This window comes from Strix uralensis, chromosome 10, assembly GCF_047716275.1.
Source record: "Strix uralensis isolate ZFMK-TIS-50842 chromosome 10, bStrUra1, whole genome shotgun sequence".
Taxonomy (NCBI): domain Eukaryota; kingdom Metazoa; phylum Chordata; class Aves; order Strigiformes; family Strigidae; genus Strix; species Strix uralensis.
The window spans coordinates 6,344,113-6,371,990 of record NC_133981.1 but is presented as its reverse complement, the minus strand read 5'-3'; the positions used below and the strand labels follow the sequence as shown (position 1 = coordinate 6,371,990).

Genomic DNA, 27,878 nt, shown 5'->3' with positions numbered 1-27,878 from the left:
AAGTAAAAATAGTAATCACAGTAAAACAAACCAGGGAGGGATGTCGATATTTTCCCATTGACATGAAGAAAGCCTGTGAAAAAGAAAATTTTCTCCACAATAAAATTCCCTGGTTTTGTTTGCTTGTTGTTTGGTTTTGATTTGGTTTTATTTTTTAAGAAAGCCCAGCATTTATGGGAGGAAAGAGTGAAAATCTCCCTGAAACTTTTTTCCTGAGACTCTTCAAAAGGCAACCACAGACCTCCCAGCCTCATTTAAGTCTCCTAGAGAGGAAGATACAAGTGAAAAATTGACAAAAATGAGAACTGATTAAATGAAAAATAAATTATCAAAGCGTTACGGTTTTGACCAGCTGTGAGGCAGTAAGGCAAAGGAACAAAGAGCCAGGGAAGGAGGGGAAGGAGATGGCAGGATCTGCGAACAACCACAACCAGGGGATGCTGTGAAATGCTAATGGCAAAGCTGCTCCATCCCCACTGGGGACAAGTTTCTGAGGACCCCTGTGCTCCACGGAGAATGTTTGCCGCTCCCCCTTCTCCCCGTGTTTCGTTTTGCTCTGCCTTGCGCCAGATGTGCTGTTTGATTGCAAACCCCCAGGGGTACGGGCTGGTTGTTGGGGATCCCTCTGTAGCGCATTGTATGCATGACGAGAGCAGACTGATGTGTGGGCTGCCCCACAGCTCCCAGCCCCACGGCTACCGGCCCTGCTGGCCCATGTGTAGCTCTGGGAGGAGGGTGAGCTCCGGGGGTGTAGCAGGTGCTTTGTGTCCCAGCCTGGTACCTCGGGCTGCAAACACACTTCACATGAGTGGGTTTCTCCTGCACCCTGCTCGTGTTTGTGGACTAAATCTGTTCTCCATGAGGAGGGGAACAGAAGCCCAGCAGGAACACGGCTGTTTGCTCCCTGCCTTTGCCTGTGCCAGCAAAAGCCCCCCCACACAGCACGGGTGGCAACGTGCTCAGAGATGTAACTCCAGTGCTGCAGAATCCCATCCCTGCTCTTCAGGACCTCAGGTTTTTTATTAACACCTGTGCTCTGGAGCATAACCAGCGCCCTGCATTCGCCGGGCACAGCTGGGCGAGCGCTGTGCTCCCGAGTGCGGCGGGACAACGCCAGTGCCAGGAAGGGCCCGGGGAGGGTTGTTAACTCTGAAGCGGAGTGATGACAGCAGGCGCTGTGCTGCAGCGGGGCGGTAGGAGCCGCCGGCCCGGGGCGAGCCGGGGCGGGGGGGTGTCCGGGCTCTCCCGGGGCGGTGCCTGCCGGGCCGAGGGGCGGGGTGAAGGGGCGGGAGCGCGGCGCGGCGGAGGGGCGGCCGCCGGGGGGGGGCGGGCCGGGGCTGCCGCGCACTCGGGCTGGGCTGCGCTTGGCTCCGCGGAGCGCGGCGCGGCGCTGCCATGTTCGGCCGCGGCTCCCGCAAGCGGCTCTCCGGCCGGTCGGTGAGTGCCGGGAGGTTGGGGGGGGGGTATCCCTTCGCCCCCCGCCCTGTCCCGTCCCGCGGGGTGCGCGCCCCCGCCCCGCTCCAACCTGTGGCTCCGTCCCGCCGCTCGCTCCGGCTGCGTCCCCGGTGCGGTGCGTGTCTGTGTCCCGTCCCCCCCCCGCGCCCCTTTCTCCGGGCGTGTCCCCCCTCCATCCCCGCCGTGCCCCTTCTCCCAGCCGTTCGGGTGCCCTTTTCCTACAAGTACCCCCTTTCCCTCGGGCGTCCCCCCCAGCCTCTAGGTGCGTGTCCCCTGCCCCCCAGGCACCCCCCCATGTCCCGCAGCTGGGGGGGCCGGGGCTGATTTCTGCGATTTGTTGCAGCTGACGGCGTCGGGGGAGCCGGAGCGGGGCCAGCCCTGCACCACCTGCGGGGACCAGTGTCCCGGCTTCGCCCTGCACAAGTGGAGGTAAGGCCCGGCGAGACCCCCTGTCCCCCCACCGCCTCGTCCCCCATCGCCCCGACCCCCCGCCTCTACCTCCCGAGGGCAGTAGGACCCCGGTGGGTCTCCCTCTGGTTCTCCCTTCGCAGGGTTTTGTGGCTCCCTCCCAACTCCGTGCGCAGCAGGGGTGCAAACGTGGCTTTTCGGGGAGCGCTTGTGTTCGTCTTAAACACGTTGCCTACTCTGGCTGGTGGTTCTCAAGACACGGGTGGGTTCGTCAGCCCCGCCGAGCAGCACGCCGGTGTGCCCGTGCCTGCCGCTGGTGTGGGGCGCAGCCCGATCCAGACCCGGGACTGGGGTAACTGGTTTGCTAATTACCACCTCGCAGCCCGTCCGCTCCCCGTTGCGGTCAGGGGCTCGTCTTGCTGCCCCGGGTTGTGCCGGGGGCTGAAGCCGCCCTTGCCTGGCGGGGACAGCCTGGGCAGGCGGGGCTGGGCTGGGGAAGCGGGGATCAGGGCTGAAGGGGTTCTAGGTGGTTTGCACCAAACTGCTGTGTGAAACTCCTGCCTCCCCCTGTGACCCCATTGGTGGGGTTTATTCTCTCTCAGTGATGCCAAGCAGAGATGTAGCTATTGAAAAGGTTGGGGGGTGTGTAGGAATGAACAAGTATTTTTGGCTATTTGTGTTGCATCTCTTTACAAAACCGACAGTGCTGGTGCCTATGAGGCAAGGCGAGCCCTGACCTCGTGCTGGATCAGCCCCTTCTCCCCTCCCCACGTTGTGCTGCCTGGAAACGAGTTCTTGCTCATGGGCGATCTGGGACTTGGCGATATTAAATCTGGGCTGTGGGCTCTGGTGCATGGATTTAGTAGGCCAGGGAGCTCTTGGCAACCTTTTAACCTTATTTTATAGGGTATACCCTTTTCTCCAGCATCTGCCACGCTCGGCGCTCCTCCTGGCTTCTGCCCTACTTCTCAGAGCTGCGTCTCAGCAGATTAAAGTGCTGGTTCAGAGTGAGGAGGGGGATTGATTTATTCCCATTGAGTTGTATCTTAAGCTTCAGCTTTGCAAACCATCATTCCCAGTGGCATTCGCTCCAGGGTGCAGTGGGACCGGTCTGTGGGCTGAGGTCTGCCCCGAGGGATGCGCCGTGGCAGGTGGGGCTGGCTGTGGTCCTCCAGCTCCACGGGCGCTGGTGGCACAAGCAAGTGCACCGTGTCCTGCTTCAGACCTTCAGAAGGTGAAGGTGTCCCTTCCTCCCGGGCTGCCGGAGCTGTGGTCTCCTGACACCCTCCCAATGATCTGAATCTACCACGTGTGCATTAATAGATTTATAAGGTCACCCCTGAGTTGTCTTCTTTTCAGGGCTTATAAATGCTTCCCCGAGCTGTCCCAGGTTTCTTCATGTTATTGCAGAGCTGCTTTATAATGCTTAAAAAGAGTCAAGGCGAACTTTCAAATGTAGGATAAGAAGAAAAGCCATGGTCACCAAATTTCTCCGCTGCTCCAAGGACTTATGAGGTCCTGTGGTTTGTGTTTCGTTATGTCAGAGGGTGCAACCATCCAGTGGCTTTTGAAGAATTAAGTGGATTTTGATAGCATCCCACCAAAGGCCAAATGGCCCAGCAGAAGAGACACTCAGCTACTTGGGGAGTGTCAGATGAGAGCGGTGGTGTGGCTCTGCTCAGGTTGTGCCCTCTGCACCGGCACGCTGTGCCTCTTGTGCCAGGTCCTGCAAAACCCCACGTGCAGGACGAGGTGGAGCAGGAGGCTCCAGCCTGCCAGGATCACCCATAGCTGTGTCCTGGCTTCCCTTTTCTGAGGGACTCCAGACACGGGCAAGGATTTTGGCTAAAACCGCGTGGACTGTTCCAGCAGCCTTTTCTCAGGAAGGAAGGGGTTACCTCCACCGGGGCAGGAGAAGGATGGGGGCCCTTTGGGTACGGGTGGGATCAGCCCCCAGAGGCACTGCAGCTTGTGTGCGACAATGCCGAGTTAGACCTTACACCAAGTTACCTTACACCAGGGACTGGACAAGCCAAGAGCCCTCCTGCACAAATTCACATTTAATTGCCTTAATATAAGAGTAATTAGGCAATTAAAACAAATAAAGGCAGCCTATTTGCCAGAACACAATAGAGGGAAGCACATTCATTTTTTATTAGCCAGTGGTCTATTGATGCCAGGGACATGTAAGCAGGCAAATTAATAGTAGTTTTGTAGGTCAAAAACATGCTCAGGAACCTGTGCCCGATGCGCAGGAGGCAGTGTAGCCAGCTCCTGCTGGGGATGCTCACCAACACCTTAACGTGCAGAATGAGATTGGAAGAAAACAAGGGTTTGCAAGGAGATCCGCAGATTAAGGATACAAACCCAGATCAATTAGCCACTAGAGATTTGTAAGACTTTTTGTAATCCTTTAATAGCAGAGTTTTGCTGATAAATGTAAATTAGACTTTTTTTTTTGCTTCAGAGATGGGAACTGGTGATGCGCTTTAGGGAGAAGGAAAAAAAATGTATACACTTGCAGGCACTGAAACCATTGCTGATACAGGCATTGTCAGATATGCAATTATGCAGGACTGTATTTTCTAGTTACCTGTGATTTTAGGTATGATCTGTGCAGCTACTCCATCAAGCAGGCAGATTGCTTTGTTAGACGACGAAGATTTCTGTGCCTGTACCTTCCCTTAAAAGCCACTTCTCTTAGATGGGGAGATGGCTTTGAGTGTTGGTTGAATTTATCATTCCTGGAAGCACATGCATACTTCCTGAGCCAGGGAAACCACTTGAAAATAAATTGTATTCTGCAGAACTGTTTTCTTTTCAGAATAAAACCAGTCTCTGTACTGTAGGTCATGTGCAAAAAGATGAAAGGGGATTGCGAAGTAATTAAAAAATGTCCCTGGTTTTAGAGTTTGTTTTTGAATCTTCTTAATTTTACTCTGAAATTATAATCTCAAATTCAAGGTAGTGGGTGAATTAACCTGTAAAAGTGTTGGTGTATTTAATACTATTTTGATGGAAGCAAGGAATTGAAAACACCTCATGTTATACACAGTTAAACCGGAGCCCACTGCCTGCGTCTTACCCCCTTGAAGCTCTCAGACCTCCTGCGTGCCACAGACCTCTTGTAAGGCAGAAATTCAATTTTCAGTTTTAAATCATTTAGCCCCAAAGAGGAGAAAGTAGGTGGTTTGTCTGAAAAGTCTGAAGATTGAATTCCATCATCCTTGGGCGTGAAGTCTGCAAGGACGTGGCTGTCAAACTATAACCGGTATCACCCCCAATTTCTCATGGCTTGAACAGCAAAATGACTCCTTCTCTAATCGCATCGCTTTCTTTTATGGTAGGTTGTCAGTAAAGTACGTAAGGACTGAAAAGTTCATCTGTGTGGGCTGCGATCTGGAGGATGGAAATTGGGTGTACATAACCAAATCCTCATTAATACAGGTCGATACTTGAAAGGTGGCTTTGTGTGGAAAAAGTGAAATCAAATTCAATAAAAATCTCCCAACTCCTTAGGAGCCCCGTTGCTGTTTTCTAATCAGATCTGCATTACATTAAACTGTGTGCCATTCAGCTTGTTAACAAGCTTTGGCATTAAATAAAGCTGTCACTGGAGTTTGGTGAATGAATAGCCATTAGCGGTGTCTTTTGCATAATGTCTTGCAGAGAAAAGCCTTCGAGGGAGGTGGTCCGGGAGGAGGGAAGGGAAGAGAATTTATAACCTGGTCCTGGTGCAATTAGTGTGAATATGCAAACCTTAAAGGTGACAAATGGTTGGCAGCTCCAGGAAGGGAGCGAGTGGCTTTTGCTGCTGTTAAGCCTACTGTGAAGAACTAATTTTGGATTTACTCTGGGCGAAGTAAAATTACAGCCTTAGTACTGTATTTAAAATAGCGGATCCTTCGTGTTGGGAGATTGGCATGTGTTTAGCACACAGAGGCATGGTTTGTTTGCTCCTTGAGAAAGGCTTGCAAAAAACGATACTCTTGCAATTCAACAGACCTTGCTGTTCCCTGCTCTCTACCTTCTCTTCCAAAAACACCAGCTAAAACCATAGATGCAGGACACCTAAGTCTCAAGACAGTATTTGAGCTCTGGTTTGAGGAGGGGGGATGTACCACCTGGTTTGCAAAGCCTGCAGAGGCAGTGGAGTGCGGCTGATTTCAGAGGGAAGGCATTCAGATGCTGTGGCAGATAAGATAATTTTAAAAATAGTGTCTGAAAACCTTTGGAGAAGTCTTTGTTGCCATAGTTATTCTTCTAGTTTGCAGAAGCATTTAAATAACAGTAATAAACATGACATAAGGACAAAGACTGGTTTAGTGGGGTTTTAGTTTCAGTGTGAGATTGTTTTACATTTTTTCTTGCGTGTGCCATGTAATCTTTGTCCCTTGAAATCACGTTTTGGTGGGGAAAAGAGCTGTTTTTCTTCATGCACTGCTGTCACACATCATGGTCTTAATATCAGTGGCGTGTGTTTGTACAGCACATAGTGCCTGGCCCTTGCCTTCCAAGGCAAATTTATGTGTTTGTTGACTTAATCAGTAATATTCCATATTAACAAGTGAAGTTTCGGTGCACGCAATTGTTTCGAGCATTTATTTGTTTCCATAACTCGGTATCTCACTGTAATCTACTGCGGCCAGTTCTACATAAATCCAATCTCATCTGACCTCGTCGCATTTGGGAGCATCTGCAATGAGAAACTTTTCAGCTTCTCAGGAGAGACCACCTGGAGATCCCAGATGATACAGCATCTGGTGCCCAAAGAGTTGTGATTGACCACTGGATCACAAAAACCTATGGACAAGGATAAATAGAGATGTGTGTCATGAGATGGTGATCTGGTAAATGGGGTGCTTGACCAGAAGCCCAGAGATGTTTGAGGTTGCTGGGTGATCATAGATAGGTCGCTTTGCAACTCCCGTCTCTGCCTTGTTGACTGTAGGCAGGGAGTTGCTAGTGGCAGTGGATGTTTGTTTTTGTGTGTTTGTCCAGTGCCCAGTGCTCTGGACATTATCTGCTCATGTGTGGTGAGCAATGAGAAACTCTCTGTGTGTTTGCAGTGTCAATCTGCATTCCCCTGGTGCTGGCCCTACCCGCAGGAGGGACATCCCAGCAGGCTCGTGTACGCATCTTGGGGGCGCGTTTGGGTCTCCAGTTTGATGCCTAGTGCCTCATCCAGAGAGCAGAAACAATAATATTTGTAATGCAGCACGTGAACGAATAACACTGAATTCTGAAGCATTTGTTTCTACTTTCCAAAAAAAAAAAAAAGCACAGATTATTGCTTCCATATGTTTTCAGCATTTTTCATAGGTTATGTATCTTTCACACACACGCTCCCAGCTTTTCCCTTTCATGAATAACATGCTTTGTGCCTCTCTCTCCTTTAGGATTCAGATATTCCACGCTTCCTTGCATGTTTATTTGATAGGCTTTGGAGATGTGAGAATAGCAATACCTTATCTTGAATGGGCTTATGCTTGCATCGCTGCCGTGGCGAACTGTGCCGGACCCAGTGGGTCTTATCAAGTTTTTCATTTTGCAATGGGAAACCTGCTGAAACAGGCAGAACTCAGCCAGTGCGGTCCATCCCAGTGCTGTCCATCCCCGTGCTCTGGAGGTGAGTCCCTGAGAGACTGCGGAGAGGCCAAGAGGACTGCTGTCCCCAGGGGACCTGTGCCTGTCCCCAGGGGACCTGTGCCTGTCCCCAGGGGACCTGTGCCTGTCCCCAGGGGGTGGGCAGTGACTGGTCTCCTGAGGATGCTGTCATCCTGGTGGAGGGGATGCAAAAAAACCGGTCGGAGGTGGGTTTTCTCTGCTGATTTTTAAAGCCTTTCACAACAGGGTTGGTATCGTTAGCTTGGCTTTTTGTTTAGTTGTGATTGTGACAAGAAGAAACACCCTTCGGAAGGGAGAAGTCATTCTCTGCCAGGTTACTCATTGACAAAGTCAGTGTCCTTCAGCCTCTGTGCCCAGGGTGATTTGGGGATGGGCGGCTGCTGTGCGCACTGAAGCTCAGCTCGGGAGGATGCTGGAGCATGCACTTTGCTTGGCATAAGTGACTTCAGCTGCTCTATTTACTCACACCTGCAAGATTAAGCACTTGTGTAAGTGTTTGAAAAATCAGGGTCTACTTTTCCTTGAGTTTTCAACCCCTGTGGCAGTAGGGAAAGAGTAGGGAAACTAGTGGTGACTTGTGCTGCTGCCATGGTTCCCACAGCGTCTCTGCTAAGGGGCAGCCGGGCCATCAGGGTGGAAGTTTGGGTGGGTTGTACTGTAGGGATCAGCTTTGTCCTGCCCCGGGACAATCTATCTTTTCATAAATGTCGAGCACACAGTTGCTTTTAAGGAACTCCCGACCAAATTTTTGGCCTGTCCCTTCCACGTCTTCGTGCCCGGCTGCTGAAACAGCACTGGAAACAGCCGAGACTGATAAGGTATCCTGTTTGTGTTGGCTGGGAGACACGATATCCACTTTAACAGAGCATTACAATATTGGAGGCAGTGTTGTCCCTGGCGAAAAGCCTAAAATAAATTCTTTAATTTTTTGTATGCGATGTACAAAAGAGCAGGTGAGGTATGTACTTGTTTCCGGGCAAGCCCGGGGAGCCTGTTTGAAGTCCTTTACAAGCCACTCAGGATTGTGTTGCAAGAACTCAAAGGAGTTTGAGACACTTCTTGATTAAATTTCAGTTAAACACAGAGCCCTAGTCTGCAGCTGCTGTAACTGGAGTTGCTCTGCAGCCAGGCTCTGCCCCGCTCCATCGCAGCTGAGCTGCCGGCAAAAGCCGAAAAAGCAGAATTTCTCCTAGAGAAAGGCCAGTGTGGGTATGTTTTCTGTCTGTTTCGAAGCAGCCTTGTGCAATTTTAGTTTTATGAATGGGGTGAAAAACCACTAATAAGCTGTTGCGGGTTTTGGGCTGGTTGGGGGGGGTTTACTCTGTTTCTGGAGTAATTGTGAACGACACTGATGATGAAGGGGGCAGAGCAGACAACCACTGAATTCTGACTTTACCTGATATTTTACTCGTAGACTAAACAAATCTTTTTATAAGTTGGTGGATTTTTTTGCGCTAAGTTTTTGGAAAATGACTACAGCTGCTTCTTGGTATGTAAAGAGTGAAATGTTATCTGCCTGGTACGAGTGAGTGGGGTTTGCCATCCCGAAGGCAAACCGGCGGCAGGCAAGCGCTTTCCCCATGCCTCGGCAGTGGGACTGTGCTGCCAGCCACCGGCAAAGCTCAGCTCCCTCATGGAGCCTTTTGGGATGGAATTGCCCAAGACAGACCTGTGAAACTCAGAAGCGGGATGGATTGACTTGCAGTGGGGATCTCCTTCAAGCAGACAGCTGTCAGTGCTGGAGGCTGAGGTTATGGATTTGAGTGCTGTGTAGGGTGTGATTTAGTGGGTGATGGTGAACTGATTTAACAGCTCAGTGCTGCTGGATGCAGAAGGTCCTGCGCTCCCTGTGCATCCCCCCAAACCCAGGGTAGTGGGGTAAATCGGTCGCTGAAGCCTTTGCTGAAGTGGTGAGAGGAAGGAGGTGGGAGATGAAGGGCCACTTCGGTCCCATGGCACGCAAAGCCGGGCTGTCATCCCTGCCCTTGGCATCCCCATCCGCTTACTGAGTTTTGCTGCCCTGCCTCAGCTTCCTTAGTCCTCCTTGCTGGCTCCACAGGAGTGTACAGAGTCCGCTCTCCCCGCAGGATGCGTCCCACCGACCCCCCGGAGAGCACAGAGCCCTGGCAGTGCTGCCTGCGTGCCGCACGTGTTCAGCAGGGAGGGAAAACTCCTACTCCTTTAATAGAGGGTTTGCAACAGGCCTTTGTCACGAGCAGAGTGCGATGTGAAAGAAAAAGTTCCCCGGCCACCAATTTGGAAAGAAATCTGAATTGGATGGATGAAGGCTGGTACCCGAGATCCTCAGCTGGAGGTGGCTGAGGCGCAGCTATTTGGCTGACACCCACCGAGCACTGCCCTTCTCTCTGTTGAGGGCTGTTCAGTGCTTTCAGGAGTTTTTCTTAGGTTTTGTTCCCTTTCTGTTTGCCTTGAAAAAGTTAATCTGTAGTCTTTTTTTTTTTCAAAGACATTCTCCCCCCCCCCCCCCAAGTAATCCATCCTTATTACACCAGTGAGTCACTCTTCAAATAATCAATTGCGTTTTCATTGTCTGGCTTGTAAGTCTATCACCAAGCTTAAGTACAGCCGATAGTATCAGCTGAGACCTTTGGCAGATGGTTTTGCAATTCGTGATGCTCATTTGGATATTTGCTTTTTTCTCCAATGAATAATCCCCCAGCCATGGCCAGGGAAAGCCGGGCTGGGGACTCTTACCCGCACGCGCAGCATCTCTGCGGTCACTATCTAATGTCAGAGGAATTTGTAACATTAGCAGAATCGTCTGATGCGAGGAAAACTAATTTCAGGGTAAGCCTCACAAGCATGGCTGTAAAGAGCCTTTTTGTCGTGAGCTGTCATGTCCTCGCAGGCTCCAGGCATGCATCAGTGCAGCCCTGAGGCAGCTGATGGCCAGAGCCTTTCTCGGGTTCACCGATGCTAGAGCCAAGAGGCATATATAAAATTCAGGGTGCTCCTCTCTGCTGCTGGAGAGGCCGTTTCTTCCCCTGTGTGTGGCTCTTTGCTCTCTGCAGGGCCCTGATGCCAGAGCTTAACACTTCAAGAGCTAAGTATTACAATTATTATTCTTACCGCGGAGGGAGGCACTTTGTACTCAGCCATCGCAGCAAATATTTCATCCCCTATCAATTGCCCTCGTGCAGATGCTGCTGCCGCAGTGATAAAAGACATAATGGCTGCTCTTGCTGATAAGGGGAGTATATAAATATAATTATTGAAATCCCTAGGCAGAGCCTGTGGATGGATGGAGGAGAGTCCCTCTCCCTGCAAGGGGTTTCTCTTGCTCCGGAGCCCATCAGGGAGAGCAGAACCACTCGTCCCAGCGCACTCCCCGCCGGCTGCAGCTCCTGGCAGCTGAAATGGGAGCTGCTTGGACACAGCTGTGAGCAATTAGTAAAAAGATGTCTTTTTTTTTCCCCCCCCTCAGTCCCCCCCTTCCACTTTTTCTCCTCCTCTTCTCCTTGAAACCAAGCCATGGGCCCTGGGGGAGCCAGAAGGAAGGCCCCGAGCAGCTTGGGTCTGAGATGCTCCTGGGCCAGCTCGGAGGGCACCCAGTGCTCGATGTGGTTGCACCCCGGTAGCGGGGTGCAGGTCTAAGGATCCAACCCAACCTTGCAGGAAGCGTACTGCAGCCATGGAGCCAGATATTATTTAGATCAAGCCAACAAAAAAATATTTCCATGGCAGCAGTAACCATAGGAAACCTCCCCAGCGTGTCTTGGGTGGTTCCTGTTTCCTTGCCTTCAGCTGTTTGCTTTGCAAGTGGAGCAGCAGTTGCAAGTGCTCCGTGTCCATGGTGTCATCAGGAGTGGCCGGTGAGCCAGGCTGTCCCCTCCGCTGGCTGTCCCCAGGGCCTTGGCAGCCACACTCCGGGATGCTTCGCTGCTCCTGGTTTTCTCTTGCACTCTAGTTGGTGAAAAGATGCTTTCAGAGGCTGCTTTAGACGCCTTAAAGTCTCAAAGCCACCTTTTTACCTTGTGTCAGCTCACAAATGCATGTTTGATCCTTAAATACCCAAGGCATGAAAGTGAATTGACTCCCAGGGTCCAATTCTTCTTCTTTTCTATAGCGTCTTAGAAAGATGCTTTTATATTCCCTCTGGCTCTGTTAGTGATGCTTGGCCTTCAACCAAGATGGGGAATCTAGGACAAGAATCCCTAAGAATAGCAAGATGAAAAGATATAAAAAATACCAACATTTCGTTGGAAAAAAATCCCGGTAAAAGATTTCATTTAAAAAAATAAACTGGAATATTTTTGATCAGCTTCATGTAGACACATTTACAGGAGGGCGTAAGAGGAGGCTTATTTTCCTGGGTACTGCCGCCTCTAGGAAATCCAAGCTGTGAAGTGAATACAAATGCTGAAATGAAGAGGTTTTTGCAGTGAGTCACTGGAAGGGATGGGGAAACCAGTTGTGCCGGTGTGGCTGTGCTGGTTGGCAACCAGCTCATCAACTGACGGGGACAGGGTGGCTGCATGGGAGCACCTGGGGGCCTGGGCATCGCTGGAGAGTGCACCCATGGGTGCTCTGACCCCGCCGACCCCCTCCCACCCTCCGAGGGCCGTGTGGAGGTGTACCCACCTACCTTTGTGGAGCAGATGGGCCCCGCTTGTGGAGCCAAGGTGTTGCACAGAGACAGGTTAAAAAAAGACGTCTCCTTCTGCAGGAGCGTGAAACAGAGGGGAAAAAATACATTATGATGCCAATAACTGGGATTTTGATGTTTGCGTACCACGCGGCACTGCTCCCTCCTCCCCAGGCCTTCAGGTGCTCATCGTGGTAGGGTTTGCTCCATGGGGGAAGACCTGGCTGGTCTTTGACCCATGTGCCTTGGGTGGAGGTGGGCCCTTTTTCAGAGATGCTGTTGGGCTTGTTGTCTTGCAACCTGCCCTGGCTCTTTGCGGATGATTTAATCCCTGTTTTTTGCAAAACCTCCAACACTACAGAGTCAGGCTTTTGCTTAAGATTATGCAACATTTGAAGAAGTGGCAGTGGGGCCAGGACAAGGCTGATTCCCTTTCTCTTCTCGCATGTTAAACAAATGGGAAAGCTCATCGTGGAGCTGTGCCTATGCCATATTAAATCTGCATTCAGTGCCATAAAGGCTACTTGATGGAAGAGCAGCTCCTTTAAATGTCAGATTTGAGGAGAGCTAGGACGTGAGAAGACAATAAAAGTTAATATTCTTAAGTCGGGTTTGTGAAGTGTAGCTTGGATTTTTAATATCAAGTGCATAATTTATTACAAGATGTAGCGGTTTCAAATACATATATTTGAATATGTTTTAATATTATCTTTCCTTCCAGTAGCAGGAACAATGCTGCTTTACAAAAGAAAAATGATTTCATGCTGCCATGTGATAGTTTTCAGCTTGTACCTCTAATAGATGTGCAATTTGCTGAAGTGTGAAGGCTATCTGATAAATGCCTGAGTAATAAAGCTATATTGTTTGTTCTGATTTCCCTTTGCTATTTTCAAACGTATAAATAAAACATTTTCATACTGTACCCCATGTAGTTCCAGCCCAGCCTACTTACTTTCTGCTGATGCAACCTATAGGAGACATGAATCTTTCAGTCTGACAGAAGAAATCATGTGGCGTTAGGATTGCATGTTGCACTCAAAATGTTAAAACGTAATTTCAGTAAATATTTTGTCTAAAGTAAAGTTATAAGTATTTTAAAAATAAATAAATAAATCTTCTTTTTAAACAAAGAAGCATTTGTATCCGTGTACAGCAGAGGGCACTCGCCATCGCTGTGCTGGGAGGCTGGTGCTCAGGGCTGCCTGAAGGGAAAAAAATCCCTGTGTTTAAATGATGTTTTGTAGAAATGAAATCCTCTGTGTGTGTGTTTGCTTATATGTGTATGCGAGTGTGTATATAAAAAGACACAGGGTGGCATATATATAAAAATAATCCCAGCACATAATATAAAACTTAAATATTCGTAGTGGTTGCTGAAGTTGGATGGAGCGCATGTTGTGTTGATTAATGCTCAGCCTGGTGTTACGCTAAGCTTCGGAGGGGATTGCAGCATGCTGAGAGGGGAAAATGAAGAGGCCCTGACTAGCGAAGGGTTGCAATCTTTATCTTCCTTGCAAAGACACAGAGTCTGGAGACATCTTGCGATGTTGGGAACTACCCCAAGCCAAGGAAAGGTCTTGAAAGATGGATAATATCAGGGTATGTGGAATTATGAGTCCTTCCTCCTAGAAAAGAAGTGGCACATCTGAGGGCTGGGGGGTTCTGTGCTGGAGTTTGCAGTGCTGCGGTCTCAGTCCAGGCAGCACCAAGGCTGGTGGAGTTGCAGGGCTCTTCGGAAAGTCCTTGAGATGATTCTCATCCCCTCCTTTAGAAGTTATCGGCTGTTTAAGGAAACTTGAAATAGTTTGGTGGATGGAGCAGGGAGCAGCCCTGACGCCAGGGGCGAGGTGGCAGGGCTGGATGTTGGCTGGAGCATGGTTGGTTGGAAGATGACATGCCTGCTTGCTAGTGAGGGACCCCATCCTGCAGGTACGGAGATATGCGCTTCATTATCCACAGCCAGGCCTAGAGATTTGGGCCTCACCTCGTGTAATAAGGTTTTTCCAACAGAGATGGACTTTTTTCTTTTTTTTTTTTCCTTTTTTTCCCTGTAGCTTATTGCACAGATGCTACCAAGACATGTTTCTCATTGAACTCTTAATGCACCTTGTATTTCTTTTAAGAGGGCATAAAGAACCCCAGTGTCTGTGCTCAGCTTTTGGCTTTGCTGTGGCACTGTTAAAATATTCAGGGCAGCTGGATTTTGTGCCACACTTTGGGCAATGTGTTTCCTGATGAAACTGTAAGATGCCGTGCTGAATTTTCAGATATTAGTCACTAATTTGAGAGGAATTCGTATTTCCTGTCTCCTCCAGCAAGCTGCTTGGATTGGGCTTCATCTAAATCTCTCAAAGCAATACTCCCGCAAGGGGCTGGAAGTGTCAACACTGTTGTATAAAATATGGGGCCAGGAACAAGAGTGAGAGGGCATGTGGTTCAAGATAACCAGTTTATGCAAAATACACAGCTGGGTGAATATTGCTACTGGGTATCTGTGCGCTGCAATGATCAGAGAAACGTGGAAATGTTGGAGGGGCCTTACAATTATGGGTGCTAATTAAGATGAAATGGATTTGGGTGGTAGGGAGCAATCCAAGATCACAATAGTATGGATTTTTAAAATAGCCCCTGCTATTTGGGAGGGCAGCAGTGCTCCTTGTTAGAGGGCTTAAAACAGCCTCCCCACAGGATTATCGCAAGCAGCGTTCACCTTTGCCTGATTGTTTCACAAGAGCTTGGTACAGCTAAGACATGAAATATGTGACTAATTTTAAGTGAACAAGCTGGCCTGCGTGCTGTAAAGCACCTTCTCACTGGGGTAAAAATGCTGTTATATTGATGTGCCTGGATAATTGCTTTTCTGGCGGTCTCGCTGACGCTGGGCTTGGGGAAGGGGTGTTTTGTCCCATTAAGGTGATTCCTGCATTGCACATTTTGGAGCTGTGAGAACAGCCTGATGCTGCCACCACCAGTTAGATGCTCCTGCCTGGGCTGGTGGGTTGGGAGGTACTGGGGAAACACTACTGGGAATGAACTCTTGCAGCTCTGGGATTGGGGCCAAAAGCAAAAGCAAGTTGCAACACCACAGCCTGGACTGCAGGACCCTGGTTCTGCCCCACCGGCTCCAGGGTTTTGGCCAGGAGCAGATGTGCAGAGCCAGACACATTTCTGCTCGTACTGCTTGGCTCTTCCTCTCTTGTAAGGCTTCACTGGTCTTTTTTCAGCGCTGACCGTGCTGCAAAGCACTGGACTTAGCACACCGAATGCTTCAGGCACCCGGCTCCTTGGGAAATGATGGTTATGAAATGTTTTGCAGGAGCTTGTTGTCGTTAAAGGAGACTTGGCAATGTGTAGCTCGAAAGGCTGCGCTTGTGGGCAGCCCAGCCGTGTGCTGGAGACCGACAAGCCTTAGGACTCACCTTAGCCAATGTCAATAGAAATTAAACTACTTAAATACACAGTTAAAATATGTTGTTATGTTAGCATGTGGACCTCCGTGCAAGATTGCTCTTTAACTGTATCCATTAAAGGACCCCCCATGGAAGAGATGTAGGATGCTGGTAAAAAAAATTCCCAGTCTTAACCTCTTGTTTGCTGCCAAGTGGATTTTGGGCTGAGGTGAAAGTCACCTGGGTTTAGGGTATTTCTATTTGTGACTCCAAAACCTTGTAAGCAGTAAGAAGAAATGGGTTAAAAAGATGCTGCGTGCTTCCTTTCAGGTGATGAAATCCAGCTGCCCAGTCTGCTGGCTTTTCTCTTCCGTGCTTTCACGCACGGTGCCCAAGCCATGGTAGCAGTGAAGGTTTTTACCGATGGCTAACACGTCGTTATGGTTCAGATCGGCCGTTTTCCTGGGCTTTTCCAGATGATCCGGGAACTTGAGTAGTTCATAAAAGGAGCGAGTAGCCAAATGGACCAATAAAAGGAGTTTGTGGAAAGGCCCAATATATTTTATGAAGAAAGAAATGGATCCTCTAACGTGAGGGTTGTGTCTTGTAAAATTTTGCAGGGCTGCTAGTGCTGTTAAACACTGGCTTTCTGCTCCAGCCGCTCGCTTTGAGCGCACACAGTAACTATCTAAACCTTCTTTTTGGCCTGAGCTCCTCCAGGTTTGGGGTGAAATCCTGGCCCTGGGGAAGTCATTGGGAGACAGGCCATGAATATCTCAGGGACCTGGAGAGTGATCCTCAGTGCGAGACCTGTGATGACAGCCTTTGAATAAAAACTGTCTGGCTTTTGCGAGGCATTTTAGGCAAGGTAAAATACAGCTTTACATCTTCTTAATGCTCTTTGATGGCAACAACTGCAGCTAGAAACCCCAAATTTGGCCTGACCATAGTTCTCGCTGGGAAATGCCTTTGTGCAATCCAGGAAGAGTTAAGCTGTCTGGATGCGAGCGATGGATGAGTTTGCAGGAGCGGGACGGTGCGTGCACGCGCGGTGGTTCAAACCATGGTAACCCAACGAGTGAAATTTCAGCCCGGCACAGCGGGCAGGCGCAAGGCTGATCAATGATTCAAATTCCCCCCCAAGCTGTTGAAAAGGGCTTGAAGTGGGCTGTGGCACAGGGAGCTCGGGTGCCCTGCCAGCTCGGGTGGATTTCATGCTGCAGGAATCTCATCTCCACATGCTACCTTGAAGCCTGTAGGATGGGGAGGCAGCAAACGAGGCACAGCATCCTTGGAGACTGAACCCATTCCTATCGTTGAAGGGACAGGCAGGGAGTTGCAGGAAAGCAGAAAACGGAGATCTTGCTACCAATTCAACATTTAATACGTCTGTGCACAGGAGTGTCTGCAGCTTCGACCTCAATGCTACCCAACCTGTGAGATTTTTAACTAAATCTTTTTAGTATTCTCCTTGTGCGGTTTGAATTTATTCCGATGGAGTGCAGAGATGTGGTGGTGTTCAAGCTAAGCCTGAATTTCTGAGCTGATAAAAATTTGATATCATTCTTCTATCTTGGCCCCAAAGGGCAAAGCTGCAGAGCTCAGCTAATCTTATGACATCCCTGTCTTTTTGATCTGACAGTTCCTGAGGATGGTTTATGCTGCACCCAGACTTTAAAATGGGGTAAATTCCTGGTTTCCAACCTGCAGTTAAAATTTGGTTTCAAATCCCATCTCTTGGCTCCTAAATACTGAACAGAGACAGATTTTGGACTTTGTACCCTCTGTGAAATGACCGCAGAGATGATGCATGCTGGAGCATGGCCTTTCACTGAGGCAGGGATGGGGTAACCCTGACTGCAACCAACTCTTAAGAGAAGGATCCAGATTTTAAAGAAATGGCATTACATTTCCCAGTCTCTGGAAGTCTTTATGGTCAAGGGGGGTTAACTTTGGAGATGGCTTGGTCACCCCCAGCTCCAGGGAGCTGGCTGTGCTAAGCTCTCCTCACTGGGGATGCTCAGCTCCCCTTTGGCTTCACTGAGGCATAATGGTGTCTCCTCTCCTGGATAGCGATGCTCAAAAAAACTGGCTGTGAGGCTGAATGAAGCACTGTGCCGACCACCATGCTTTTGGCTACCGGGTCCCTTCCTCCAAGCTTTCTCCAAGGAAAAGGTTGGTTTTTACTGCTGGAGTTTGGCTGCCGCTCTCGCTTTCCCCATGCTCTCGCTTTTCCCATGGCCACCTTTTGAGGGGATCGATGGTTGGTTTTGGCAGGAGCTGTTTTATTTCTTGCTTGTGAATGTAGTGATCTCAGCTGTCTGCGGGTCTGCATGAGGCTCAGTATTAGAGCTGCTTTGATGTCTGCACTGATACATCTTAAGGCAGCTCAGGATGATTTTATGCAGTAGCCCCAAGGTGCTTGCACAGAAGAAGGTGCTTTAGAAATGTAAATTTTGTTTGAGGACAGATTTTTCTCTGCTGCTCTCTCTCAATTCAGGATGAGGCAGTCAAAATGTAGCATTTAATTAAAGTTTGTAAAGGTTTGGAAATGAATTGCTATAAACATAAAAGACATAATCAAATGCCTACCTAATCCCCACCTTAAGGGCACATTAAATGCAGAAAGAATATAATGTGTTGAGACTAGGATTGAAAAGTGATGAGGATTTGGGAGAATATCTTTTATAGCTGGATCTTCTAAATTATTTTACTTCAGGCTTAGGGATTTAAATATCTACATATTATAGATAAACATGAAGCAGCCCAGTTCTCAGCTGGCATCATTCTACCGAATCATTTTAGCTACAAATCCGTACAGGATGGCCTTGTGATGTGCGTTACAGCACGGTGTCTTGTCCTGACGGTGGATAAGATGGGAATCAGCTCTCAGTTCATCACCAGGTAGAGGACTTCTTCTCTGAAGTCAATAGCTATTTAGAGAAAAGCAGCTAATAGGTTTCCATTATTGGAATAGAACAGGGTGAGGAAGGGGATGTGGTGTTATGCAATATTAGCTGGGGAGCTGGGCTTCCTCAGCTACAGAGCTGCTTTCTGCCACCTCCAGCTTCAATTTTAAAAAAATAAATAACATTGAAACAATCCTTTATCCTGAAAAACTCAGACAGCAGGAACCAAACACTGTTATCTCTCTGGGTCTCTAGAGAAATAAAATCTGGGCGCCTTGGGGCTGCCTGGCTCCATCACCATCTCCCCGCCATCCTCCCCCCGTATCCCTGGAGCCAGGTGTCCAGAAGAGCCAGTTTTCCCCAAGGAACCCCTGGGCCCTCCTGCTGCCCTCCAGCAGTGCCTTATCAGCAGGACCATGCCACGGTTTTGTTTTGCAATTAGTGATATTTGGCTTTGTTCAGTTTTGGGTAGAAAGCAGCCTGCATTCTGTGGTCTAGCTGCGATTCCTGTTGTTTAAGGCATTGTGATTTGTATGGAAATTGGGAATATTTCTCTTCATGGAAAAAGAGCAGCAAGGTGGCACCGAAAACCCCAGCCAGACCTGCGTCTCACAACGCTTTCTTTGCTGGGATGGTGACAGCAGACGTTTGCTTTCTTTGGGACTAAGGCTTGGAGAGGTGGGATGGGGAAGGACTGCGGGGAGAAGGCTTGCATGGGCACCGGGGGTGGGGTTTGGTGACACTTGGAGGAGCAGAGGTGGTGGCAGGGGATTGCCCTTGCCGGTAGCATCAGGGAAAGGGCAACACGAACCAGCAAAAGATTAACTCATCCTCTAAATGCCAAGAGGAGGAAAAGAGCCTGGGTAAAAGGGAAGGGGGTGAAATACCTGGTGACAGAGCCAAAAGGTGCCCAGTTAAGGGTAAAATTAGTCCCGTGTCTTATACTGCAGGGCCCCATGGAAACGAGGAGGGCTTTCTTTTTCTGTTGAATCGGGCTCTACGCCAGGTGAAAGAAAACATTTTCCCAACACCAAATGGAAAAATGCAAGGCAGACGTCTTAAATGAACTGTTAAAGGAATAGAGCTGTGAAAAGAATACGTTTGCTGTGCGTTGGGGTTATGCATTTAACAGATTTTTTGACTATATGTGACCTTTGCAGTTTGTAGACAGAGAAATCTGCTGCAGAAACTCAAATAGTACTAAAGGTTGAAGGCAAACGTCAGGGTATCATCACTGTTCCTGGCCTGGGCTTTGCTCAGGAGGAATGGACAGTATCTTTCTGTCCTCCCCCAAAATCTTGCTATGTTTTTCCTTTCCCCTCTAGCCCTCTCTGCTCTCTTTCTACAGATCATTGGCAGCTCTGCTTGTGCATTAAAATAACCCAGGCTAAAAAGTGCGATTTGCGTTTCAGCGATTTTTGATTACACCCACGTCCTATATTTATTGCCGTTTAAATCGTCTGTGTTAGCTTGAGATGTGTTTCTTTTGAGCAAGGAAAAAAAAAAAAAAACTTGACTCTGTTGCTAACTGTTGCTAAGGGAAAGAAGATATTTATTCATCAGGGCACTTCTTCAGTACCGTGAGGCTGGTAGCCATGGAGGAGGAGTGTAAGGAAAAGAAACGGTTATGTATTTAAGCCCTTTCTGTTATTGTTGTTGGACTCGTGCCATATCTACTGATGGTCAGCAGATGTCCTTTTTTCCCCTCCCCACATTGTGCATCTCAGATTAGAGGTGCAGCTCGGGTTATGGTGCAGGGCAGCTGGTCCCCAGAGCCTGATGTGAAACCCAGGGAGTCCCTAGAAGGATCTGCCGGGCTTTGGTGGGTCCCTGGTCCCACGGGCGTTATGAGGCTCCCGTGTTTTGTAGCTATTTCCCCATAGCCTCTCCAAAGAGGCTTTCTAGTCCTTGGCTTTGATATGTCCTTTTAAAAATCCCCATCAAATCAGAGAGGCCGAGAGCCAAAAATGATGCACATGGCTACGTTCCCTCCCTGAGCTACTGCTGCTGGGGGACGTGTGGCAATGCCGTTAGCTGGCTGTCACCGAGGTAAGAGGTTTTCCTTTCAGCTGTCATAGCAACAAGAAAATATTGTTTTGATGGAGATCAAATTAAAAATTAAATTTGTCTCTTTCCTAGTAAGCGAATTGCTCACTTGTGAAAAATATAAATCACTTTGATCAGGGTAGATATCTTTGTAAGCACCTCTGTGGGTTTCCAAAGTGGATTTTGCAAATGCCTCATGCCGCATTATGTCCCTGCTGGGTTGATGTAGAGTGTCCTGTGAATGTGAGCTTTATTTAATGTTAGGCTTGGGTTGAAAAACTTCCTTGGTAAAACTTCCTTGGTGCTCATAACCTGCTAAAGCTTGGGGGGAAAAAACAGGTCTGACGAGTGTCTGGAAGCAAAAGGGATGACTCCTTAAACATAGTGTTTCTATTCTTTCTACTAAAAAAACAGACAGGCAAACAGTAATTTGGTGGTTTACGAGATGCTCTGGATCTTGTGCTCAGCTTCGCGTTCCAACCTGAGACTGGAGAGAAGGCGGTGAGTCAGGTAAACGGGACAGTTTGTGGCAGCACTGGGAAGAGGAGAACAGTATGAACATCTCTCCAAATCTCTCCCACACCCAAAGTATTTCCAGCTTGGGGACTCTAAGCCAAGCATGATTTCTAGGTATTCAATGGCCCTGGGTGTCTTTCTGTCCTGTGAATTGTGTCCGTTCTCCCTTTGAACCCACACGAAATTTTGGCATCTGCAGCATCACTTGCCAGGGCTCGGTGCCCCTGCGTGGGGGACCACCTCGCTTAGGTTGCTTTGAACCTGCTTAGCTTCCTTCGGTAAGGTCACACCATCCTCAGACCGCAGGTGGGGAAACCGAGGAGTGAGAGGGAAAGACCTTCCCAGGCTGCTGACAGGTCCGTGCCAGCCCCGGAGCAGCACTGATGGCCACGTTTCTTCTCAAAGCATCACATGGAAGTTCGAGCAAGTCATATCTGTTTTCCCTGTGGCTTCTAGTACAGCAGCAGTAGCAGATTTACTACAGCCAAACTGGTTCTCTCATCAGTTTATCTGTAATTAAGATTCTAATTGATAGGGAAAAAGCTTTTTGATTGAAGGTAAAGTGAAAAAAGGAAAAGGTTTTTCTTAGAAATCATTTAAAAAATGTAGGCATTCTTCAGCAGAAGTGAACAACCCCCTACCCAACGTTGCAAATAATTGTTTTAGTTTTTTTTAAGAGACATCCTGGTAGCATGGATGGATTGTGGATATAACCAGGCCTTTTGACTGCACAAACAATTCTGTCCTGACATACGACACTGGAGCACAACCACGAGTCCATGGTGCTTTGATTGGAAATGATCTCACAAACTTTGGTGACAGATGGAGGCCAGGAGCTTCCTCCAGTGCACAAAGTCCAGCTGTAGGCGAGAGGTGCCATCCCGTTGGCTACTGTCCCCTGAGCTGCTATCTAGACAGGCTCTGGCACTGGGTTGCCAGAAGCAGGAGGAGAGGGAGAAGCCACCCATAAAATAACCAGTTCCACATTTTACAGAAGTGACTTGTGAGCTTTCAGTCATCTCGGCTTTCTAGGTGGCCAGGTCTTGGTTCAAAAGTGGTGGCTTTTTGTAATGAGCTTCTATTTTTATTCTTCTACCCGGTTCCTCTGCAAAGGACTCAGCCCCTGGGGACACATAGCTGCTCTGTGGGAGATGCTGCCCCCCCAGTGCCTGGCCTGGGGAAGCCTTGAGCCCCACGTCCCATGTGGGTGGCAAAACATCTCCAGGAAAGGAGGACAAAAGAAAAGGGCTTGTTTGTTCGAAATGTCAGTGTTGAAATTATAACAGAAAATTCCCTTTTTTCCCCATGGAAATCCACGCACAAAGCCTTTTCCAGCCAGCTCCCTTCTTAAGCACTCAGTATTGATTTGTGAAATCAAATTGGGCTCGGGCGACGTCGTCGTTATCTGCCACAAGCTGATGGAGAAAGTCGATGCCGACCGATTTCCTGCTGCACGTGGCTTTCGTGGAGTTCATGGCAGCCTGCAAGCGGTGTGCCACCAAGACTGTATCTGCATGGTTGGTTATCACCTGCTTTTGGTAAAATCCTCCTTCTTTTCCCCAAAATGAGGTCTGCAGCAATGCTGGGGCTGTGGGGACCTGCATCCTTGGCAGATGGGCAGCTGCCCGCAGGCAGCAATGCTGCTGAGCGCCTGCCTCTCCACGCCGGCAGGCATTCATTGTGCATTTTATTTTTTGCATGTGTTCATCTTCAGTATTACAGACGTGTATGTGCAGAGCAGTGCTGGCGTGCCGATGAGGCTTATTATATTGCTGGGTTTTTTTTCTCGTATGTTTGAAGAAGCAACACAAAATTACATATATAAACGGCAACATCTGTTATGGAAGCCTGGCCCAGGCAAATTACTGCTTTAGAAAGTCGGCTCAGATACCCGTGTGATTCACTTTCATGCTTGCCAGAGTCACATCATACCCACAGCGCTTTATTCCAGCTACGATAGGTGTGTCTTTTTTCTTTTACACCCACATCAAATTCTTAAAATAAGAGCACTGTAAAAGGAAAAAATAACTTGGGTTTATTTTCCTCTGGAGTCCACAGGGCCCTGGAAGTTATTATTAGAGGTGAAGTCATCACAGAGGAGGCTGTAACCCTTGGGGAAGGGTGTGGGCGATGCTGCTCTTGCAGAAAGAGCAATGGTGATGGTGTCCCGGGGCAAGGGGACGTGGGCGCCAGCGGGAAGGCTGGAGAAGTCCCTGTTTACCTCTTGCCCACGTCCATGATTTTGGCCAGACAGAGATGGATGTGCATCCCTCCTCCAGCACAGTGGCACCAGGAGCAGAGCGGATCTGCCCCGAGCACTGCCAAGCTCCACCATGTCTGCAGCACCATCCCTTCGCTGCCTTGCAGTGCCCAGACCACACCGACAGCTGGAGTGGAGCTATTCTTTTTTTTTTTTATTTCACATAAAACGGAGTTGGATCCTCGTTACCGTGGAAACCAGCAACCCTAATTATAAGGAGTTTGATTCACTGGATGTAAAAAGCTGTATTTCTTCTTTCTCTCTTACAAAAATAGGAATAAAAAAGACATATCATAAAATGATAACCCCGTACCTGACGCAAGGTTAATCTTGAATGTTTTCTGTATGAATGGTGTCCCGGGAAAATACAAAATACTAGTACTACTACGTCTGTAATGGTGAGCCAGGCTGGGCTCAGCAATACCATCCTTTGCTGCCCATTACTTGTGCTGAACCATGGCTGCCTTCAGGCCAACACTGAAAGCAAATCAAAATCGTTGCATTCTGTATGATTTTCCTTGTTGTTCTTTTTTTTGCCATTGCATCATGTGCAGCACGAAGAGAGAAGATAAAGCCAGAGGGCAGAAGTGAAAATATCTCCTGCCGGGAACTCCAGATTGCAGCCAGGAAAAGAGCTCAGCACCGCTCAGTGCGGGAAGGGCTAAAGTCTGTGCAGGGCCCATGAATAGCCCCATTGAGCAGCTGCTGGGCTGGAAGTTAAGTGGTGGCTTAAGTGTTTTGCCAGATCTGCTGGAATTTGCTCGTTTTGCAGACAGCGGTGAAGTAGCATTACGGTTTACATCAAAACAGGATGCGAGTCGATATGTAAATACTGTATGAAGAATGCTCTGTGTGTGCAAAGTGCCCTTTGCAAGTGGTCTCAGAGTTCATCCTCCCCATCGGTTTGTCCTTTGAGGGAAATCAGCTGAAAACTGCAAAAATTAGGGAGTGTTTCTTGGCTTTCTGGCTTCTTTTTCTTTAAGCAGATGGCAAGGGGACCATCCCGTGCAGGTCAGCATCGGTTGTATTTGGGTCAGGAGGGTTACCGAGTGGGCAGAGATTTGCACATGGAATTGATTATTTTATTCCATTTTTAGAATGTGCTTACTGCTGTTAAAACTCAAATTCGTCTTGTAACACAGATACTTAAATCCTGGCCTGGAACCATAGCTAAGAGGAGAGCGTTTAATACTTGCTAAATCCCTATTTCAAATAAACATGTGAGAGAGTGGCTTTCTGGTTTATTGGTAAAGAAACAAAGCTGATATTTTAGAATATATCCAATTAAATTCTGCAGAGTGGGCTTTCACATGAGGATAAATACATTTAGGGCCATGTCCATCTGAGCATGAAAAGCAGGGACTGTTGAGGGGGTGTTTTGGTGTAACTTCATCCACACTTGTGACAAGGGCCCTGGGTGTGGTTGCTCATGAGTTGGGAGCTCGTCTTCCACCTGGGAAGGACTGGCATGTTCTTGCATGGCTTTGTGGAAGGAGCAAGACTGTGTGTGTTAAGGTTACAGTTGCGCTTGGTGATCTTAAGGGTGTTTTCCAACCTAAATGATTCTATGACTGCCGCCCATGATTGGGTCAGTATCTGCATTGTATGGATGTAGCGATTGAAGGAGCTGGGACTGTTTAGTTTGAGGAAGAGAAGGCTGAGGGGAGACCTCGTCACTCTCTACACCTACCTGAAAGGACATTGTAGAGAGGTTGGTGCTGGTCTCTTCTCACAGGTAATTAGCGATAGAACAAGAGGGAATGGCTTTAAACTGCAACAGGGGAGGTTCAGACTGGACATTAGGAAAAAAATTTTCACAGAAAGAGTGGTCAGACAGTGGAATAGGCTGCCCAGGGAGGGGGTGGAGTCACCATCCCTGGGTGTGTTTAAGGGTCGTTTGGATGAGATGCTGGGGGATATGGTGTAGGGGAGAACTTTGTAGAGTAGGGCTGAGGGTTGGACTCGATGATCCCAAGGGTCGTTTCCAACCTGAATGATTCTGTGACTCTGTGATGAGAAACCAAGCCATGATGGGTTGGAGGGCCACAGCAGCCCAGCTGCTTCAGCAGGGGAAGCCTGGGCTGCTCTGCGGTCTCTCTCTGTGGGCTGCACACCATCAAGGCTGGGTGGGACACACCGGTCCCTCATCAGGATGCTCCTCCGGTGGGGCGAGTGGCTCTGAACAACCCGGGCAGAGGGGCTGCTTTTGTGTGGAAAAACTTTTCCATCTGCACCAGCCCAAGGGCGGTCAGTGTGATGTGTTATTGCACTTCACTTTTGCAGGGATGATCAAGCATCATCAGACACTCTTCTAAGGCCTGGGGGAATAATTTGGGAGCGGAGAAGCCAGTGGCATTCCCATTTGCAGGAGTGGCATGGGCGCCTGCGCTTTGCGTGCGTGCAAATGGGATGAGGGAGCTGGAGGATTTGGTGACGTTCATTCTGAAAATGGTTTCCAGTTAATGGTGTCCTGATATCTGTGATTATGTGGCAAATCGTATGCTTAAAGTTGCATACATGGATGGTTTATCAAAGGCAGCAGAGCCTACTCCTGTGCTTAATATTAGGCATGTGTTTAAGTACCTTGTTGAACTGTAGCAAAAGCAGCTAACCCCAGCCAGGACTTCAGCTGGGCTTTTTCTGGGCTGAAAGAGTTTTCCTGCCTTTTAAATGCCTTGGGATTTTTACAAGACATCCATCTCTGGTTTTAAAAACCCGTCACCATGGTATAGCGTATCAACATCTGACAGCTGTGACCAGGTAAGAATTACGATGTCTTGAACAGAATTTATGAAACCACAAATTACCTTTTGCCTATTGAAAATTAAAACAGTGCTAGTGGTTTTGGACTAATACAAAGGAACCACAGTACTTTCTTCATTTAGCAGTCACCATGTGACTGATATAATTTTTTAACATACACCCCCCCCCCCAATGTTTGGAATGCATAAATATATATTGGGCATTAAAAAAATTATAAAAACCATTAGGCAAGAATAGCACGTTAAAATGTATTTTACATGTTTTTCTTAGGCTCAGATAGCCATATGTTAAAATAAACTTCAGCAATGGCAACAATTCTTGTTTGAGATTATGTCTTAATAAAATAGTATGTGGGTGGTAAATACAAACAGATATATTTCTGCACAGGAATCGGAATTCAGTTATTTTACATGATGTTTATCTAAACCATCCCCACTGAGCAGCTTCCACCTGCATCCCCTGGGTTAGGATGTGGTCCTATTCCCACCGGAGCCAGAAGGACATCTCCAGTGGGGTCGGTGGGCTGTGCTGCTGAAAGGGTGCACGTCCATGGATGGACTGTGGGGTGAGCTGGGCAGCTGGCACACTGGGAGTGAGGTGCGGGGCTGCTCCTCTGTAGAACTCCTGCGTCTCCTAAAATCCTTGGTAGATGTGGTACTGGGAGAGCAGGTGGGACCTGCAGGGCTCAGTGCATGAAACAGGCTGTCACATGCAGCCGGGGCTGGATACAGGCACTGGGAGCATCCGACCCTGTTCTCCAGTACGACATGGCTCAGGGTTGGCATGGGGAGGATGCCAGGCAGGCTGGGTGCTTTAGGACTTTTTCTACTCGCTGGTATGACATCCAGAGCTTGTACTGGTGGAGACAGCCAAGGAAAGTATTCCCATCCAAGTGCACACAGCTTTGTGGCATGGGTGGTGGGGACCACAGGACCTTCACGTGGTAGGACCTGGCAGTGGGTGGTGGCGGGATAATGAGAGGACAAGGAAGATGAAGGCTAATTCACTTTCCACACACTCCCAGCAAACCCCAAACCAGATCCAGTTCATCCTCTGACCAGTCCGATGGCCCCAATGTGCTGTAATGCCTGCGGACACGAGAGGGGCTGGCTCAGCATTCCCCACCGTCCCCGCTGTTCAGCACAAGAACATCTTGCCATCTGCTGAAGGAGCCTCGCTTAAGTAAGGACCATCAGGTTCATCTCCTTCTTGCTTCAATTACAGCAGCTGGGAATAGGTCCCATGGTAGTTTGGCAAATGTGTTGCTTCCTGATGCTGTTTCACCACTGCTGGTTCCTCATGGAGATCATTCCTGTTACTGGAAACAGGTTTCAAGCACTGAGTGGCTCAGGGTCTTGATGTCTATAGGAAATTCATGCTTTAGCATGTTTGTGCAATATTTACCATTGTGTGCCCATGTGTGTATGTGTGTCCTGGCATGCCTAAGCACCCCGCAGCGCACTGAAGTTTTCTTGACACTTGCAAGTGTGGGTTGAGAGCACAGAGAATTAGCCAGGGAGCCAGCAGCCTTAGGACTCTCTGGTACAGGGACTACAGTGTGCTCTTCTGCAGACTTTTTAGCACATGGCAGTTGATATTTTTCAGATGACACTTAATTTGCAGGGGTTGGGTGGCAGTGGGGTGCTGGCAGGTCAGCCTGGGGCCCAGCACTTTGTAATCACTGCTTTACATGCTCTGTTTATCTCTGGCTCTGTAAGCCCAAGCCACCCTTTGCTTGTTTTAATGTCTTACTTTTCTGTTCAAGACTTCACAGAGCTGTGGATGAAACTGTTGTTTCTGGGTTTTATTTTTTTTTTCTTTAAGCAGGAGAAAATAATCGAGGTCAGCTGCACATTGGATTTTATTAAGGGTTTCTGGAAACCACATCAAATGGTAAC

At 48.6% G+C, this 27,878-nt stretch overlaps 1 protein-coding gene across 1 annotated transcript in view; it reads left to right on the top strand.

The window, feature by feature from the left end:
- Positions 1 to 1,395: 1,395 nt before the first annotated feature.
- PRICKLE2 (prickle planar cell polarity protein 2) overlaps positions 1,396 to 27,878 on the top strand; it is a 109,881-nt gene continuing 83,398 nt past the window's right edge. Inside the window, exons 1-2 of the mRNA XM_074879083.1 lie at positions 1,396 to 1,437; positions 1,799 to 1,884. Coding sequence (XP_074735184.1) covers positions 1,396 to 1,437; positions 1,799 to 1,884 — 128 coding nt within the window. The remainder of the gene's footprint in view (positions 1,438 to 1,798; positions 1,885 to 27,878) is intronic.